Source organism: Sminthopsis crassicaudata, chromosome 2 (genome assembly GCF_048593235.1).
Source record: "Sminthopsis crassicaudata isolate SCR6 chromosome 2, ASM4859323v1, whole genome shotgun sequence".
NCBI lineage: Eukaryota > Metazoa > Chordata > Mammalia > Dasyuromorphia > Dasyuridae > Sminthopsis > Sminthopsis crassicaudata.
In genome coordinates, this window is record NC_133618.1 from 165,813,425 (window position 1) to 165,833,905 (window position 20,481).

The 20,481-nt window shown below is 35.4% G+C and overlaps 1 protein-coding gene across 2 annotated transcripts in view; it reads left to right on the top strand.

Moving 5' to 3' along the window:
* Positions 1 to 7,732: 7,732 nt before the first annotated feature.
* SEL1L2 (SEL1L2 adaptor subunit of SYVN1 ubiquitin ligase) overlaps positions 7,733 to 20,481 on the top strand; it is a 167,909-nt gene continuing 155,160 nt past the window's right edge. The window contains exon 1 of one of the 2 annotated variants that reach the window (XM_074287834.1): positions 7,733 to 7,886. In XM_074287834.1, coding sequence (XP_074143935.1) covers positions 7,829 to 7,886 — 58 coding nt within the window. In that variant the 5' untranslated portion in view covers positions 7,733 to 7,828. The remainder of the gene's footprint in view (positions 7,887 to 20,481) is intronic. The other variant, XM_074287833.1, reaches the window with a different exon arrangement.

The following is a 20,481-nucleotide window of genomic DNA, read 5'->3' on the forward strand; positions in this document are numbered from 1 at the left end:
ATGCAGAAAATAAGCTGTTCTAGAAAAGATGCAATTTCAAGGATTATGATCCTTTGCAAAAAACAAAGTGTAATACATGAATTATAAGAGCAATGCCATCTGAGCCGATGCAGAACTGCACATAGGGGGAAAGACTTCTAGTAACCAGGAATTGTGAGTTTTAAACATTGAATTGACCTTCAATCTGACCTCCACCTTGGAAAAGGTTTCAGAGTCCAGTAGAACACAATTGAGACAGTATCTGCCTCAGAAGCTGAGACATACACACACTGAGAGCAAATTATTCAACCAAAGAAACATAGTCTTAGAGGCTTATCCACTTAAGGCAGAGAATGCCAGGTATTGGGCTTAAGAATTTTTAGTAACCAGAAGTTAATGACCTTACTCTTTGGCCTTGAGTCTTCTCTACACATCTTACTCACCATCATACTCTTAGATACGTCACACTATCTCTAGGAAACAAATGCATGCAAAGGGAGAATGCACTCCCAGGGTAGGAGTAGATAGATGTTTTATGCTATTGTTGCTGGCTCATGTTAGTAAATAGTTTTTGTGAAAAGTAATTAAGTCTAGTTGATCGATTGTCAATAGGAAACCCACTTGTTGGCTGCTCATAAGCAACAGTATATGAAGCTCCCAATTCCTCATGAGCAGAGTAATGTAGCAGTCTTCCTCTAGAAAGTGAAGTGTAAATTAGGGGCATTATATATACTGTATGAACATCAATCAAAAGAATTTTATGGTCCTCTATTTTCAGAGACTAATGGAAAGATTCATCTTCTGGTACTCTCATTGTTAGACATACTAGTTTTCAGGGATAGTTGAGAAAAATCAGCACTTTTTTCTTTAATATGTAATTGGATTGTGATTCCTTATAAGTCAAACAAGTTCTTTTTTGAGATAACTCTTGATTGTTTGAATATTTATGGATAGATATATATTTTTGTTTTTCTCCCCAGGTTATTTTTACTTTCTGAATCCAATTCTTCCTTTGCAATAACAACAACAACAACAAAATTCGGTTCTGCACATATGTATTGTACCTAGGATATACTCTAACATATTTAATATGCATGGGAATGCCTGCCATCTAGGGGAGGAGGTGGAGGGAAGGAGGGGAAAAATTTGGAACAGAAGGGAGTACAAGGGATAATGTTGTAAAAAAAAAAAATTACCCATGCATATGTACTGTCAAAAAATGTTATAATTATAAAATTAATTAAAAAAAAAGATTTTCCCTCATGTTTTGGAAGCATCTTTAGGGAATTTTCATTTGCCTGAACTAAAGAAATTCAAAGGAAATATGTGTTTGGACCTCTGTAGCATCATTTTACATAAGTAAGGTGTCACTGAATGTAGTTTGCTGAGCCTTGTATAGAAAGGGACAGTTGGAATTATTTTGTGTAAGCCTTCAATTGAGTTGTCCTATATGCTAAAAAGAGTCTGGGGAGATTTTTCACCATGGACAGTTTGGTTTCTCACTTAAGCATGAAGTGTTGGGTAGGGGTGGGGGAAAGGTAATTTTTTTGGCTTGCCTCCAGGTTCCTAATAACTGTCATAATCTGGGAACTCTCTTTGGACTAGGTTTTCTTTCTCAAGAAGGAAACTTGATTTTTTTTCTTATTACTTTGAATAAAAGATCTTTTTTGCAAGCACTATGACAGGCAGCAACCTATTAGAAATTTGTAAAATGATATGTCTATTAATCTATATGACCATGTGTTTGGAAATATGGATAAATGTTATTTTACCATTTTTTAATGAACTGTGCCACATAAATGTTTCTGAAACTCTTTTTGTAAAAGACACTGAAAAAAGACATTGCTTGAACTTCCCCAAGACACAGGATATGGAGTTATGGACTTTGCCAAAAATATACCAGTTAATTTGCAAAGGAATCAAAGAATCCATTTGAAAGGATTACCATCACACAGGTAACAATTTGTAATTGATTGAGATCAACTCACACCTTTTAGGCAATGTAGAAAAAGAGCACTCAGTTCAATAGCAGGTTGAGTTTGAAAATGGACTAGTCAAGAGTTGTGGTGGACCACAGACTCTGAGAGATCCTTACTAAAATTGTTATATATCTTCCCTTCCCTTTTCTCCCCCATTCCCACCCCAAGCCAATGACACGTTCTCTGAAAGTATAAATAGAATCCAGGAGAAATATGAACTCAAACTTTGAGTAAAATAGTAGTGAGGGTCATAAAATTTCCCTTTGGTATATAAATCTCATCTGGAGTCCAAAAATTGGCACCTTTGATGAGTTCAAATCTTTTTGCATATATTAGGCGGCAATAAAGAAGAAACTAAGCCAAGAGAGAATATTATTCTCCTCCTTCTCTCTCCCCTTCCCCAAATCTGACCATGTTATCAAAAAGACTGAACTAAGAAGGGTCAGAAGAAGGAAACAATGAAGGCATACTGAAGATAAATACAGATTATATAGCTTCACATGACAAAGTGCTCAAGAATTGTTAAGCACCATGCCTAAGTGAAGAGGCAGCTCAATTCTCTGAGAGCCTCCACAGATATGGATCATAACATCTGAAGGAGTTGCAAAGCAGCCTTTACTGACATAGGTGTGGCTTGTGGACTGGGAATGAGATATAGTGGAGGCAGAGGGAAGAGAAGATAGGTCAGACAATGAAACAGTCTCTCAGTCAGAGAGGTCAGAGAACAGCAACTGCCCCTCAGTCTCCTTGTATCATCATCATCATCCTCCTCCTCCTCTCACATGAAGAGATCCATTCTACAGGTCTGACTTAGACCGCCAGCAGCTACTGGCAGGTGGCTCCTGTATCATAACATATGGCGCCCAAATAGGGACAAGAAGAACCAGCAGTGTTGGACTGCTTTTCGTGAGTAGGGTCTTCCCAGGGTTCCTTTGGTAACCCAAGGGGAAGAAAAGGGAGAAGAGACCTAGTAAGATTTTTTTAGCTGGGGTAAATCAAATGGACCAACACATCAAAGGCCCAGCCAGGAGACTAATGAGAGACTTAAATGCCTATTTTGATTTTAGTCCTCTTCTCCATTTGAAAGTTTGCCTCCATGATATCTCACAAGATCAACACCTGCTATAACCATCCAGAGGTAATAGTCTGTTTGTACTCCTCAGTGTGCAGACTCAGATAACAGCGAATGCACAAACTTACAGACCATCCTGTGGGGGAAAAATAATCGAGTCTAAACAAAAAAGGGGAATTGTTATGGACCATGACTAAGTGAAGGGGCAGGTCAGTTCTCTGAAAGCCTCCACAGATGTGGATCATAACATCTGAAGGAGTTGCAAAGCAGCCTTTGCTGCCACAGGTGTTGCTTGTGGACTGGGAATGAAATAAATTGGAGGCAAGAGGGAAGAGGATGTAGGTCAGAGGATGTAACTGCCTCCCAGGGGAGAAGTCAGAGAACGCAACTGCCTCTCAGTCTGGAATCATCACAATCCTCTCACATGAAGAGATCCATTCTCCAGGTCTGAGTTAAACCTCCAGCAGCCATTGGCAGGTGGCTCCCATATCACAGCAAACAATAAAGTCAACTTTAAGTAAAATAACCTTTTGTCCTAGAGAGAAATGCAGCTTTGAACTCTTTAAAGGCAATTACCTTTGGAGCTTTGCAAAAAGTTACACCAAAGGGAAATGCAGTGCCTCTCACTCCCATTTTATTCTAAGTCCATACTTCCCCTGGAATCTGTATATTCTTGTCAGAGAATATCACAGATGGGGGTGGGGAGAAAAATGAGGGAAGAAGGAGAAGATGTGTACCAATTGTTTTTACTAGATCATTCTAGTAAATATCTTTGCTAACGGGCTAATTGAGTTTATTGGATGGCAATTAATGGGAAGTCCTGAGATTCTATTAAGACCATAAGAGAAGCAATTAATTGACCCTTTTCTGGAGAATGCAGTTTTTGTAGATGGCCCAATAGGGGTTATTAGACCATATGTACCAACTGAGGGGGAACTCTGCCAATTCACATAAGGCCGTCCCAGGTTCAAAGTACTTTCTGAGTTGTTGTTCACCTTTAATTTTCAAAGAGGACCAGTAATTCATAGGGTGATTCTTGACTTGCTCATGAGCTGGATTTAAAAGAGGCAGAATTGCACAAAGTCATCAGTCACATGCTCTTAATTGGCCACCGTTAATTGGCACAATATTGTTGTGTTTCGGGGAACAGGGAGGCCAGAGAAAATGGAAAGAGTAAAGGAACAGTCCCTGAGTGGAGCAGTCAGAACATACACAATTAAGCTTACTGTTTTATATGGGCATGGTTCATAGCACTCCAAAACAATTGCAATTGTAACATCAAAGATCACTGATCACACACCACTATAAAAATAAAATAATAATGAAAAATTTGAAATATTAAGAGACCAAATATGACTGAGACACAATGTGAGCACATGCTACTGGAAAAAATAAATTTGCTCAATGCAGGGTTGCCACAAATCTTCAATTTGTTTAAAAAACAAAGCAAAAACCAAGATACCTATGAAGTATAATAAAACAAAGCTCAATAAAAAGAGCAATAAACCACAAATTAAATATCTCACAATTTCATTATTTTTAACAGAAAGAGTTTCTAAACTTGTACAATGATTAACAAATAGTGAACAAAAAAAATTCTCCTTAGCCCCAGATGGAGAAATGAAGGGATTAAATGGAATGAAAAGAGGAAAGAAGAAATTAGAAGTCTGATATAAGAAAGCCCTTCTTAATAATTGAGATTATTTAAAAGTAGAAGGGACTAGCTACTAACCCCCTCATTGAAGATCTTTAAGTAAAACCTAAATTATTACTTATTTGGTATGCTTTTAAAATTACTATTAAAAATTATTTTAAACTTAAACACAAAAAGAAAATAGAATATGAAGCTATGAGTTTCCATTTCATTAACCTAAATACTTTTTTAAAAATTTATATAAAATAAATTCCACACTTACTTTTAATTGTCCTGTTTTTCTACATTCCTTTTTGAACTTATACATTTTGAAAAATGTTTCATTGGCCTTTTTGAGGAGAGGGAGGAAGAGGCATCACTGCTAATTGGGTATATTTTTAAAGGGCTCATTTTTATTATTTTGGCTAAATTAGATGGTCTCTGAGGCAGCTCTGACAATCTGTGATTCTGTTCTTTCTTAAAGTTTCTTCTTTGAGAATAGGAAATTGGGGGGAGGGAGGCCAGCTAGGTAGCGCAGTGAATAGAGCACCAGCCTTGAATTCAGGAGGACCAGAGTTCAAATATGGTCTCAGACACTTAACACTTCCTAGCTGTGTGACCCTGGGCAAGTCACTTAACCCCAGCCTCAGGGGAAAAAAAAAGAGAATAGGAAATTGGTTTTTGTTTTGTGATAATTCATATAATCTCAAATAATGTCAAATCAATAAATATTGTTTTGACTCTAATGCAAACAATGCTAAAAATTGATGTTGAATAGACAAAGAAAACACTTAGGAGTTCAGAAGAATGAATTCAATTTGAGAAAAAAAAGCTAATGAAAAATGCTATCTAACTCCAGAGAAAGAACTGAATAAAGACTTTACTTTATTCTTCTTCTTGTCTTTTTTTTTTTTTGGTGGGTATCAAATTGCTTGCCTTCTCAAGGAGAGGGGAATGCAAGAGATAATTTTAAAATCAACATTTTAAATATGAATGTTAAGAATTGATTTTAGTATTTATACAAACAAAACCAATACAGACAAAATTAGAAGGAAAGCAATAAACTGGGGGAAAATGTTTACATTAAAGGATTCTGATAAAGACTTCATTTTTAAAATATAGAGAGAACTGACTCAAGTTTATAAGAATTCAAGTTATTCTCCAATTGACAAATGGTCAAAACATATGAACAATTTTCAGATGAAGAAATTGATATTCCTAGTTATATGAATGGTGCTCTAAATAATTATTGATCAGAGAAATGCAAATTAAGACCACTCTGAGGTACCACTACACACCTCTCACATTGGCTAAGATGATAGGAAAAGATAATGACTAATATTACAGAGGATGTGGGAAAACTGGGAGACTAATACATTGTTGGTGGAGTTGTGAACTGATCCAACTATCCTGGAGAGCAATTGGAACTATCCCCAAAGAGCTATCAAGCTGTGCATATCCTTTGATTCAGCAGTAGCTCTACTGGGCCTGTATCCCAAAGAGATCTTAAAAGAGAGAAAAGGACCCATATGTGCAAAAATGTTTGTAGCAGCCCTTTTTGTAGTGGCAAGAAACTGAAAAAACTGAGTGGATGCTCATCATTTGTAGAATGCTGAATAAGTTATGGTATATAAATGTTATGGAATAGTATTGTTCTATAAGAAACAATCAGCAGGATGATCTCACAGAGGCCTGGAGAGACATAAACTGATGTTAAGTGAAGGGAGCAGGAGATCATTGTACACAGCAAAAACAAGATTATACGATGATCAATTCTTATGAATGTAGCTCTTTTCAACAATGCGATGATTCAGGCCAGTTTCAATGGTCTTATGATGAAAAGAACCATCTGCACAAGAGAGGATTGTGGAAGCTGAGTATGGATCACAATATAGTATTTTAATTCTTTTTGTTGTTGTTTGCTTGTATTTTGTTTTCTTTCATTTTTTTTCCTTTTTGATTTGATTTTTCTTGTGCATCATGATAGTTGTGGAAATATGTATGGAAGAATTATAAACATTTAACATATATTGGATTATTTGCTGTCTAGGGGAGAGGATGGGGGTGAGGGAGGGAAAAAGGGTGAATGTTGAAAATTATCTATCCATATGTTCTGAAAATAAAAAACTTTAATAAAAATTGTTTTACATGTAATTGGAAAAAAATTTAATGTTATTTTTAAAAATTAAAGGATATGACTTTTGAAAAAACAATAGCACTCCACTTGCAGTAAATACATATATATGATGTGTAGATATGTGGGTATGATATGTATATATATGCATATACAAAAACACATCTATATTCATTTTTTTGTTTCTGCTCCTGCCCTGATGGCACCCTAATGTTAGATAAAATGTCCAGCTGGCTATTTGGAATAGGAAGGAGGTCCTAGGGCAAAGTTATTTTTGGCTTTGACTTCTTTATCCTTTGTTCCAGGGACACCTCAGCAAATGAACTTATAGAAGAGAATAAAAGTTTCCATTTAGAGAAGAGTAGGAAGAACACGGTTTACTCTTCTCATCTAATATCTCAGATAGAATGGATTGCAGATTATGTTCAGATCAAGGTATCATAGGATTCTAGATTTTGAACTGGAAAGGGATTTTAAAGAGCGTCCAATCTAACCCTATCAATTTACAAATAAGGAAACTAAAAGTTCAAAGAGATTAAGTAATTTTCCTAAGATCACACAAATAGTAAGGGGCAAATCATAATTTGAACTCAAGTCTTCTGAATCTGGCATATCCATTGTTCTTTATTCTTTTCCCAGTTTTTACTGCTAATGAATATTCCTATACTTAATAAAAAAGGAATTTCCATTAGCTATGGAAAGCAGGTTCATGGAGACACTGGAATTTGGATATATAGGGCATCACTCATAAAATAATTTCTACTTGTGACCCTTCTACACACTACAGCCAGAGGAGAAGCAAGTTTGATACTGAGAACCTCATACTCAAGCAGCAGCTTTCATTCCAGGATGCAAGTACCTTCCTGGCATCCCATTGGCCCAGAAGTCAGGAAATGGTTGCTTAGCAACATGCCTAGACCCCCCCCCCCATAGACCTAGGGAGAAAAAGCCTGTGGGCCAGTCTCTTGTCTATCTGTGCTACAGGAAGGAGGAATAGCAGTAGCCATCAAGGTGCTACTGCTCAGGAGAAGATGAAGCTCCTGTTCCTGTTGATAGAGATGTGGATGATTCTTGAGATCACAGTAAAAAGTAGGTTCTTCATTACTTACATGAGACCTTCATGGATTATGGTCCCATCATAACTAGCACTGGGAGGGGTAAAGGTTAGACTACAAAACCAATAGTCAATGTATTGCAATTCCTTTCTTGGAAAGGAACAAGTAAGAATAATGCACAAAGAGGTGACATCCATTCTCAGCAATAAATAGAGCAAGAACATCTGCGTAAAAACCCTAAAATAGTAGAATGAAGAGAAAAGACCTCAAGAGTATTTATAAAATGAAGGGGAAAGCTTAGGGCAGGTTATTACGTTTCATTAGGCCTTTAGAAACATGAACATTGAGAAGCAGAGACAGTTCCAAAATCCCAAGGGCAAAATCTAGTGGAAATAGGGTGAAAAAGAGATAGACTTAAAGGTGTACATGTGCCCATGTGTGTACTTTTCAATAGTTTTAGCCAAAACATAACAATTCTTCTAACTTCAACTTAAGTTGCCTGAAAAATTTCTGTCTTCAAAAAATTAGTTTTCTTCTTTAATATTATTTCCCACGCTTTAACAATTTGATTCAATTCAATAAGACAATTTCCCCCAACTAGTTTGGGTTGTTAAAGATTTTGTAAGTAGATAAATAGGCAGAAAATAGGTACAAAAAGCTAGTGGTGAAGAAGTAAGCCTACCAAATATCACTAAAAAAAAAAAAAAAAAAAAAAAAAGGTCTAGGCTATAAGAATTCACCTATATAATTCCATCACCATTCTCAAAAGAAAATAGTTGGAAATACCCTACACCATTGCCACGTATTAAAAATAATTTTGTGACTTCATCTTAAGAATGCCATTGACAAATATTACCCTGGTTTCAATTATGTAACAATTGATTTCCTGAAGTCTTCTAGAACTCTGGCTTTGGAGTTTCCTGCTCTACTTTTCCCACTTCTAATATGATAATTTGGGAATAATCAATTTTATAAAACACAGACTAGACCTCCATGCAATACAATATTTTATTACCAGACCAGGCAAGATCACCAATCCAACAGTATACAATATAAAAAGCGATGTAAATAAGGGGAAAAAAATCAAAGAATAGAAACATTCTTTACCCCCTATTCAAATGGGTACAGATAACTGTAATACTGTTTGAGGTGGTCAGTGGTATAAAAATATTAGAGAAAAAAAAAACTTCTAAGAAAATAGGAAAACCATACATACCTCATTGGTTAGAGTGTAGATATTATCAGTCATTTCCTTTCTCTCAGCACATTCTCAATGGCCAGTTTAGAGATTTGCAAATCAAAAAGCAGGCATAAGTTCTCCTGGCTCCAGGATCTTCAGGATCCTTCATGTTTCCCTACATCAGTCTACCTATTTCTTTATTTCATTGCTGTAACCAAGCTGTAAACCTTACCTCTATTTTATTGAATCAACTGAACATTTTTATGTGCTGGAAATACAGGATTAATGATACAATTCTTATTCACAAGAAGGTTATATTCCAATGTAGAAGACAACAAGGGTATATGTAGAAGATAAATATATAAAATATAAATATAAAATATAAAACATAATATGTTGTACAGATTACATGTACATATAGATATAATACACAGATTAGATAGAGAGTTAAGTAAAGGTTAGTTTGGAAGGGAAGGTTTTAACATTTAGGGGGATCAGTAAGGCTTAATGCAGAAATAAGATGGTACTTATTTTGTGTCTTAAAGGAAGAGAGAAACTGTGGGGGAAGAGCATTCTAGGAATGCTGAAGGCCAGTACAAAACAAGATAATTAGAGATAGTGTTCTGTGTAAGAAATGTAGAGAAGGGTCATTTTGATGGGATTGCAGAATATGGAAGAGGGATGACATCCAAAAGTTTTCAATAAAAAATCAGAGCCAAGTTGGAAATAGGTTAGTTTATATTTGAATGTGGTTACCATAGAAAGCCACTAGAGTTTATTAAGTAGAGGAATCACACCATGATATCTATGTTTAAGGAAAATTTCTTTGAAAATAGTGTAGAGGAGGGACTGAAATAGTGAGATGGAGGAGTCAAAAATAATAAAGAGTATGATAGTGTCTTTGACAAATAGAAAAATTTGGAAGAGGGGGGGTGTTTAGGGTGAAAGATAATGAATTCATTTTTAGATATGTTAGATATATTAGTTTTGTTTTTGTTTTTGCTAAAGCAATTGAGGTTAAGTGCCTTGCCCAAGGTCACACAGCTAGGAAGTGTGTTAAGTGTCTGAGGTCACATTTGAACTCAGGTCCTCCTGACTTTGGGGCTGATGCTCTCTTCACTGTGCCACTTAGCTGTCCCTGGTTATTAGTTTTGAAATTACCAGTAGGCAAAAAGATGATCTGAAAATAAAGTTCGGGAGAGAGGCTGGGACTGGATGTGTAGATCTCTGAGTCACCTGTACAAAGATACTAAAACCTATGGAAGGTGAAAGTATAGAGGCGGAAAAAAACCTTGGAGAACTCTTGATAAGGAGTCCTGATATGGATGATAAGCCAGTAAAGAAGATGAAAAAAAGAATTATCAGATAGAAAAGAAAACCTGGGCAGAGCAGCATCAAGACAAGAGAATATTCAGGAAGAGTAGGTAATAAAAAGTGCTAACTGCAGCAGATAGGTTAAAAGGATGAGGAATGAGGTAAATTCATTAGTTTTTTGGCAATTGCATCATTTGGTATTTTAAAGATAAGATAGCTGTTTCAATTAAGTGACTACATTAAGTAATAAATTCAGAGTTTGAAGAGTTAGTGAGATGAGAGGAAGTGAAGGTAATGAGTACTCCAGCTTTTTCAAGGTTAGTTGAGAAAGAAAGGAAAACTATAAAATGATAACTTGAGAAGATAGAAGGGTTAATACAGGGGTTTTGTTGTTGTTGTTTTTGTTTTTAGAATGGGGGAGTTTGGGTCATATTTTAGGAAGGTAGGAAAAGAACCAGTAAATTAGGGAGGATCTGATGATCTGAGGAGGAATAATTGAAGGGGGAATGAGTAGAGAGGTTGACCTCAGTGCACAGAAGGATCACTTTTGTGAGAGATTGGAGGAAAGGAGGAGAGAGTGGAAGATGATTTTAAGGAGTTTCTAGTTAATCTTAAACATTTATTAAGTGCCTGATATATGTCAAGCACTGTGCTAAATGTTGATCATTTGCAAAAAAAGGCAAAAGATGGCCATTGCCCTTGAGAAACTCATAATCTAATGGGGAAAAACATGAAGAGTACAGTAAAAAAGGGAGTTTTCATTGAATAACCTCAATATTTTTAATAAGAAAAGAGGAAGATCCCCGGCTGAGAGAGAAGGAGAAATAAATATGAGAGATTTGAGCAGGGAAGAAAAGGTTTGGAATGAAAGGGGATGGAAATAAGAAATCAATTAAGGAGGATTCAAAGATTGATTTAATTACATGAAACCCTACAGAGGTTGGATAATATGAATTTATAATGTATCCAGGAAGCTTGGTTGTAGACATCTTTCAGTCTTCTGGATCTCAGAAATACATTTGGATTTCTTGGACACTGAACCTGATACTTCTTCATGCCTAAGTTTGTTCTTCCTTCTTCTTTACTCCATAGCTCCCTCTTTTCACCTTTTTCCCAATTTATATTGTACAACATAGTACTATAATTACAAATAAGCTACACTGGGTGTCCAACATACTGAAATTTTCTTCATTGAACAGAAGCTCTCCTGTTTCAATCTTATGAGTAGATATTTACCATGGAGAGCTCCCATTTAGGAAATTTTCCCCTTATATTTGTATGAAAATAATGAGCAAAATGTAATTTGCTATCCCCTCTCTTTTATATCCCATATGGAGGGCTAGCATTTCTGATAGGAGGACTTGTCAAACCCTTTTGAGGACTGCTCATCCATCTCTGATATCTATCTCAATCCTCTTATCCCTCAATTCTCCCCTGAGCCTCCAAGAGGCCATGGGATGTGTGGCAGCGACACTAAGGACCAAACCAAGTTGAGGGTAATCAATGGGCCTCAAACCTATTGGTAAGTTAGGAAATATCTATCCCAAGGATATGAAGATTTCCCCAGATGGAATGGGCTGCTTAGAGCTTGTTCAGATAAAAGTTGACAAAGTTATCCCCTGCATCTTAGGCTATCACTAGTCATCCTGACTTTCATCTTGATATTATACTCCAATGACTTTTAGGAGAAGAGGCTGGCAACTTGATGCAGCTCTATCTCTCTTAAATCAATTCATGAGCAAGTCAAAACATTACCCCCAATGTCATTGGTCCTCTTCAAAAACAAAGAATAAGTAACAACATCCTAAATCATAGGAAAACATTCTGAGTATATAAGGGAAGAAAGAAAGATCCTAGGGAAAAATTTTGGGTCTTTTTTCTTTTTGGTAAATCATAAGCCTCATTTAGAAGTAATATTTAAGATTCCATGAATATGTGAAATAATGACTTTTTTCTATACAATATCTATTATATTTCTATACAACCCTATTAGAAATATTGGGTAAATCACATTAAAACATTTTGGGATGTTTTCCCTCCTACCATCCTATAAACCAGTGGTCCTCAAACTTTTTAAATAGGGAGCCAGTTCACTGTCCCTCAGACTGTTGGAGGGCTGGACTATAGTAAAAACAAAAACTCACACTCTGTCTCCATCCCTCAGCCCATTTGCCATAACCTAGTGGGCCGTATAAACGTCCTCAGCAGGCTGCATCTGGCCCACGGGCTATAGTTTGAGAACCCCTGAATAGAAACTCTGCTAAAATGAGGGAGTAGCCTCATTATAAAACAAAACAAACAGAAAATGTAGCCAAAAGATATGTATGTAGACTTAAGGGGATATTCTACATGTTTTCTACCCAGTATTTTAAAAATTCCAAATTAAAAAATATGAGGAAAAAACCCAAGTCTATCCCTAATCATTATCTTATTATCCCAGAAGAATCAATCTAAATTATTAGTTGACTTTGATTTTCACCATCCTGGGTTCTACCTGTAACAGGTCCAGAGCTTTCTTTCTCTGAAGGAGTAATAACAGCTCTTAAGCAATTAAAGGTTTACAAGCGCATCTTCATAGCAATCCCAAAAGGAGGCAGTCTAAATAATACTATTCTATTTGTGAATGAAGAAACAGGCCAAATTTTAATTCAATTCAAGAAGCATTTAATATAAACACTTAAGCATAGCACTGTTCTAGCTTCTAGGACACAGAGAAAAAATTAAGAGGGTTATTGGCTACAAGTAACTTTCACTCCACTGAAAGAAGGATACATCTTCACTAATGTTCAGTTTGTAACCACAATCAAAATGTAAAGCTGAAGGTAACTTTTCATGCTTTGTCTTCTTCATTTTGCTTCTCTTATGATTCTCTACTTTTTGTTCTCAGAATTAAGACAGATCATTGTCTAGATAGAGAAAACAAATCAGGGTAAGCAAAGCTCTAAGTAGTGTTTCATGTTTTCTACACTTCTGCAGTCTTCATCTATGAGTACAGAATGGGCTGTCATTTTTGTTGTTATTGTTTGTATTTGTATTCCTATCATTTAGCACAGTGGCTAGAACTGTAATCACCATATCTATGCTTGTTGACTTGAGATGGCTTACATGTGCATGACGTTATTAGATTAGGAGTATATACCAGGACCAAAGTCCAGAAAAGATTTCATACCCTGTAACAACCAAAGCAATACTTACCTGAGACTGTGTGTCCACCATGAGACCATCACATAACAATCCCCAGAAAAGTGCCATTAGACCATCAGAGCAATGGGCCAATAGGTAAGCTATTACCACAAGACCAAATGAGACCAGTAGAACAAATCTAATGATTTTTGAGGCAGCAAAAAGGGTGGTAAAGGAAGGACAGTGATATCACCAAAAAACATTGGTTTTATGGAGTGTCAGAGATACGAGCTGGCCCCCTCCACACCTATGCCCTGATCATATAGTTTCCCTATATGCAACATTCTTTCATTATCTCTATTCATCTTATTCTCCCAAATAATGGTGTGTGGATTTGTGAAATAGTGTTCCCTAGACTTATGGAGGAAATGTTCTATTGTTCTTTTTCTTACTATGATATTTCCTAAAACATCTTTCTTTGAACTAATGCAGTAACCAGCAGATGATAGAGAAAAGAGAAAAAAAAATATGGATGGGAGTTTGGGGGCCAAAGATTTGAGTGAATGTTGACTCAGAGTACCCTGAACCCAGGTTACTCTGGTAATAAGATGTTACTCTAAACTACAATTTTCTAAATCTGTACATTAGATTATTCCAATATTTGGACTATCTACTATTAGGTTTGGGTTTTTTTTCCTTTTATTTATAGGGTAGTTCCCATTCTGAATTGTCACAAACTCCAACTAAAACTGAAAATCTACTGCTTTTGTCTTCCCCCTGCCCACTCACCCCTATACCAGCTTTCCTTTTAAGTTGAAAGGGACAAGTTCCTCATCAATCTCCCATTAGTTCAAAGTCAGGAAGCTGTTGCCTAGTAACAATGTCTGGGCCCCTACCAGGCCTAGAGAGGGGAAGTAGAAAGGCCAGGGCATGTAACACAGGAGGAAGAGCCATAGCCATGTCAGCAGGCATTGTCCTATCACTTAAGAGAAGCTCTCACTATAATACTAATAGGATCTTGAATGATCCTTCAAGTCAGAGTAAAATGTGGGTGGCTCTCACCTTTCTCTGCTTTATTGAACTTTTATTTTTATAACTGTGGGAAGTAGTGAGATAAAAAAATGGAAATAAGTTCAAGGCCTCTTCTAAAGCATGTTTTCTTGAAAAGGATTAGAAAAAGAAAAGGAATGATCATAGAAACTATACTTAAGAAGCAGCATGATAATTGTGTGATACTTGGGGAAGAAAATTATAAATCCAGTTTAATCCAATCCAATATAACAAAGATTTATTAAGCAACTACTATGGGCAAGGTACCCAGCCATGTGCTGGGGAATACAATAATAAAATGAAAAAAAAAATCTCTGTTGTAAATGAATGTATATTGATTTCCTCTATTTTGCAACTGTCCTTTCATTTCATGCCTCCTAGGGTATCTAATTAACTTCTCTTTATTTTGTTTAATTTTTACTAGTCTTTAAATCAATCATATAATAGCATCTAAATCCACCATAAGTTGGAGGGAAAATATAAGAAAAGTATTTCTTTTCTCCCATCTCTTATTCTGATTGTTCCTAGTTATTCCCATCTCTACTTAATCTTGAGTCACTGAGGTAATTTTTTTTTTACTTTCTCTGCCATTATTTATATTGGATGCCTGCCCTATTCAACAATCTTAAAGATCTTATTTACTATCTTCTTGTCCATATTTTCCTAGCTCCCTGCCTCCCAGTATTTTTCCTTTGCCCCCCAGTATTTTTCCTTTGCCCATAAACTTTCAGAAAAGGGAGATATTTGTGAGTGCTAGAATACTCAGAAAAGTCAGTGTAGGAAACTAGAATTGGAGCTAGGTCTTGAATAATAATTAAGTTATATATCCAGATTGAGAAAAGCAAGATATTCCAGGTCAAGAAAACATAACAGAAGGCCTGGGAATTTCAGGGGTCATTGAGACCAGCCTGGCTGGTTTCAGCTGGTACTGTAATAGAAAATATATGAACATAAAAAGAATTTGTGATTTTGTTAGCTTGAGAAACTCCTGTTGTGGAAACTCCTTCCACCATAATGTAGATCACAACCCATAAATGATTTGTAATTAAATTCTAGTAAATTGTTTGAGACACACAAAGGTCAAATGATTTGCTCAGCATCACATAACTAATAAATTCCATAGGTAGAATTTGGATCTAGTCTTCTTGGTTCCAAACCTCACCTTCTATCCATTATAAATATAACTTTTCTAGGGGAAATAAGGTTAGATAAGTAGAGTAAGATAATATAGACTAAGATTAAGAATTTTAGGCTTGATTCAGTAAAAAATAGGTCTGAGCAAGTAAACTATATGGAAAAATTAGTATTTTATAGACTCATAAAAATCTCAGAATTGGAAGGGATCTCAGAGACTGTCTCACTTTGTACTTTTCAGTTTGTCAATGTCCTTTCTAAAAGATATGCTGTCCAGGACTAAGCATAATACTCTACACATGATCTAATCAGCACAAATTCAAAAGGGCTCTCACCTCTCTCATTCAAAGTATGATTCTGTTCAGTATAAACTAGGATTATAATAGGTTTACTGCATGCCATATCATACTGGTTATATATTTCAATCAATCAGAAAATATTAAGCACCTACTATGTAACAGGCACTGTACTAAACACTAGAAATATAAAAAAGAGGAAAAAGATAGTCTCTGCCCTCAAGAAGCTTCCAATCTAATGAAATCTGAAGTCCACTGAAGTACCTAAATGTTTTTCAAATTGCTTTCTGATCATGCTATCCCTGTTTTGTAGTTGCAAAGTTGATTTTTAACCCAAGTACAAGATTTTATATATCTTTCTCTATAAATTTCACTCAATTAGATCTATTCCAATATTGAAATTTGATTAGTATGCAATCTTTCCATTTATCTAATGAAATGATTAAAAATGTTGACCATTACAAGAATTCCTAGGATACTCCAACAGAGACTTTCCAAAGTAACGTCTCCCCATTAAACTCCATTCACTATATGAGATCATTTAAGAATTTCCAAATTTACTTAAATACAATTGGCTGTAGAATGAATGTGAGGTAGGATTGGAAGGAGACTAGAGTCTGAGACAAGCTAAACAGCTGTTAAGGGCTAGAGGAGATAAGGCTACAGAGTAGGGTAGTGGCAGTGGAATTCATCTGTAGGATATGAAACATTTTAAGGAAAAAATTGATATATAACTTTTGATTGGTTGGATAAGGGGAGATAGAAAGAGATATGAGTCAAAGATGATTCAAAGGTTTTGAGCCTGGGTAACTTGAGAACTCATAGTTCCATTGACAATGACAAGAAAATTGTGTGAAGAAGCTGGCTTGCGTGGGAATAGGAGATTATAAATTTGGTTTGGGATCTACTGAGTTTGAGGCGATGGAAAAATATCCAGTGAACAGCTCATTTAACCAATAAGTTTCCAGCATAATATTACTGTTAGTAGCAACTGACAAAGTGATTTAAACCACTTTCTTCTCCCCTCCCCCCACCAAAAAATCTGTTTCTTATTTTCCTATTTCCATTTAGCCATCCATCTAATTTCTAATACATTTGATTGTCTAATTTTCTCTCTTCACTTACTCATCAAGTATGTAACAGTATGAAATGCTTTGTCAAAAGTATTGCCAAATCTAGGTGTGACCACAATATTTCCCCCACCTACAAATTTAATAATCTTGTCAAAAAAGGACAAGAGATTAATTTGGAGTATCTGTTCTTGATTTTCTTTGTATTCCCTTTTTAGATTTTCATCCATCTCTGTAATCATTCTAGTTTTTCCCAATAATTGAAATTGGGCCCACTGGTGTGTAGTTTGAAATTTCTTTTCTGTTTCTTTTTCTTTGAAAATCATGACATCATTTACCTTTCACATTTTCTGTGATCTTTCAAATATCACTGATGCAGTGACTCAGCAGTCATATCTTGCCAGTCTTTCAGGAAGCAAGGAAAAAGTTAGCATCTGGGCTAAATACCTTGAATTCATCAAGAACTATTAGGTGTGTGTTTTTTTTTTTTATTTTACCATTTCTTTAATGATCTTGGACATCAACTTCCTGTTGGTCTTTCTTTGTACTGTCATCTTAAGTGAAAAGGCCAATCATTCTCCATTGCAGAGAAAATAGAAACAGAATTGTACAGTTCTACCTCATCTCACTTGTCGGTTATCATTTTCTCATCAACCCCAAATAAATGTCATATCCATTTTTTATCCCCCCTTTCTCCCAATATAGCTTTTAAAAAAGGCTTCCCTTTTTGTTTTTTTAGCTTTTCTAGACAGTTTTAACTTATTCTGAACTTTAGCATTCTTCATGACTTTATTTTCATGAAACTGTGAAAAGTTGCTATATTCATCTTCTGGTCTACCTTCTGCATGGTTTTTTTTTGGTTAAACTAAATTGGTTGGTCAGTTCCCTATGTATCCACATAGATCTCTTCAGACCAATCCCACTTTTTCTCCTTTCATGTTTTCAGAATTTCATTCTTGAGCATTACTTTTCCCCTTGAGTTGATGTTCTCTGAAGAATTTTATTCCATGAGATCTTATCTTTCCTCTGAATCAGTGTCCCAAAAGACTAGGAGGCATATTGAACTATCCCTTATCATAAACTCTAGGGGTGGAGAAGTCATTTATCCCAAGTTTCTCATCATTTTCAACTCAGCAACCAGTTCTTTCCTGTTAATGAGAATCAGATGCATAACAGAATTTCTCCTTGTTGATTCCTCTATGTTCTGAAGAATGAAATTCTCACTACAGCATATCTTTTGATAGAGCTCTAGCTAAGGGTTGAATAATTGAAGTTCCCCATCATTTGTTATATCATTCATCTGTGCCAGACTTTTATAATTTTGTTTTCTAAACTCCTTCTCAAGGATTTCCTTTTTCCATTCAGAAAGCTTGTAGTATACTTCAGGGACAAACTCACTTCTGTTTCTCCCTCCTTTGACCTTCATCCAAATACTTTGTCATGCTTCTCGATTCTTCTGCTGCTGCTGCTGTTGCTCTTCCCCTTTTCCTCTATTCCTTAATGAATAAAGATCTCTAACAGTTATTCTTACCTCTCCACTTACCTCATTCAAATCCTCATTGCTTTTTTCTTGAGCAATTCCCAATAGCCTTCTTCCTCTGAATTTCTTCCCTTTCCCAGGCATCCTCCACGAAGCTGACAAAGTGATATTCCTAAAGGATAGGTCTGATCAGGTTACTATGAAGTCAAAAGACACTGTTCCCCATTTCCTCCAGGATAAAATGTCAGCTTTTATTTATAGTATTTAAAGTCTTTTGTTATCTGGCTTCAGTCTTGATCACTTTTGCTCACATGAAATTCCATGTCTCATCTTCCATCCTAATAAAAGACCAAGAAGGGGTTCTTATAGAAGGTGGGATATGAGTTGAGCTTTAAAGAAATTAAAGGATCACGAGAGGCAGAAGTGAGAAAGAAGTACATTACAGCCATTTGGTATGGGGCAGCCTAGGTTTTTTTTTTTGTTTGTTTGTTTTGTTTTGTTTTGTTTTGTTTTGCTTTGCTTAGGAACTGTAGAATTGGGTAAATGATCTCATTGTTGTTGAATATTAGTTCAAGGAAGCATGAGAATCATGAGAAAATTGTTGACCTATCCTATGCCAAAAAACAAATCATAAACAATGTCTATAGAGGAAGAAGAAATAGATATGATCATGAGATAGGTATCCTATTGACATAATAATTTAGTAATAATGATGTAAAACTTAACTGCTGTAGAATTGCATACTATATTAAATAATAATACTAGCTAACATTTAGATATAATGATCTATTTCCCAATTCTGGGCATTTTCACTGGTTCTCTCTTTTGCCTGGTGTGCCCGTCTTTATCTCTCCTCCCTGACTTTCCTAGAAAAAAAAAAACCCACCTGTTACAGGAAACCTTTCTCAACCCTTTAATTATAGTGCCTTTCTCTTTTGATTATTTCCAATTTTCTCTGCATATAGCTTGTGTTGTCTATCCTATTCTTTTGAGTTTCTTAAGAATAACTGTCTTTTGCCTTTGTTTGTATCTGCCACTTTAACGTAGCACAGTGCCTAGTACAGAGTAGTAGCTAAATAAGTTTTTTTTTGAGTGAAAGTAATCTTAAAGCTTAAAAATTATATATATATGTATATGTATATGTATATGTACATGTACGTGTATTGTCTCATCAGAGCCTCTCAACAATTCTGTAAGATATATGATATAATTATCTCTATTTTAGAAATAAATAAACTGAGTCTGAAATGTTAAGTAATATGCTCAGGATCATTAACTTACAAAGAATAAAATCTTTGTAACTCCAAATCCAGCACGCTGTCCTCTATGTCACCTAGCTGACTCTTTAATAATAATTTTAATGTTTGCAAAGAATTCTACATATACATCTCATCTGATCCCCACAACAATCTTGTGAGGCAGATAGCATGATTATTTCAACTTTATAAATAAAGATTCTAAAACTTAGGATGATAATTGACTTGCTCAGGATCATACAAGTAGCAAGTATCTCAAGAAGAATTTTAATGTAGGTCTTTTTGATTCCAATTCCTTATTCTATCCACCAAGGTACCTAGCTGCCAAATTATATTTTAGAATATCACAAATATCATATGCATGCATCTTTATATAACTCATAACTATTTCTGGGGCCAATAAAAGCAGAATTTCTGTGTACAGCTCTGTGACCTCTGCCCACTACAAGGGAGAACTCATAGGTTTTCCAAGGAGAATAGTATCCACAAAGTACATTGACGATTCAGCTTCCCTTTACATTAAAACAAAATGAAATTTAAAAATAGAATAGTCTCTATGGCTCTTTTGGAAAGTTTTTTATATTTAAAAATAAGCTCACTTAACACTCAGAAGTAAACAGCAAATCATAAACTGTTTTCCTAAACACACAATTAGAGAAAATATTGTAACATTGTATTTATTTTTGAAACTATTATGCCACTGAATTAATTTTTATAATTAAAGCA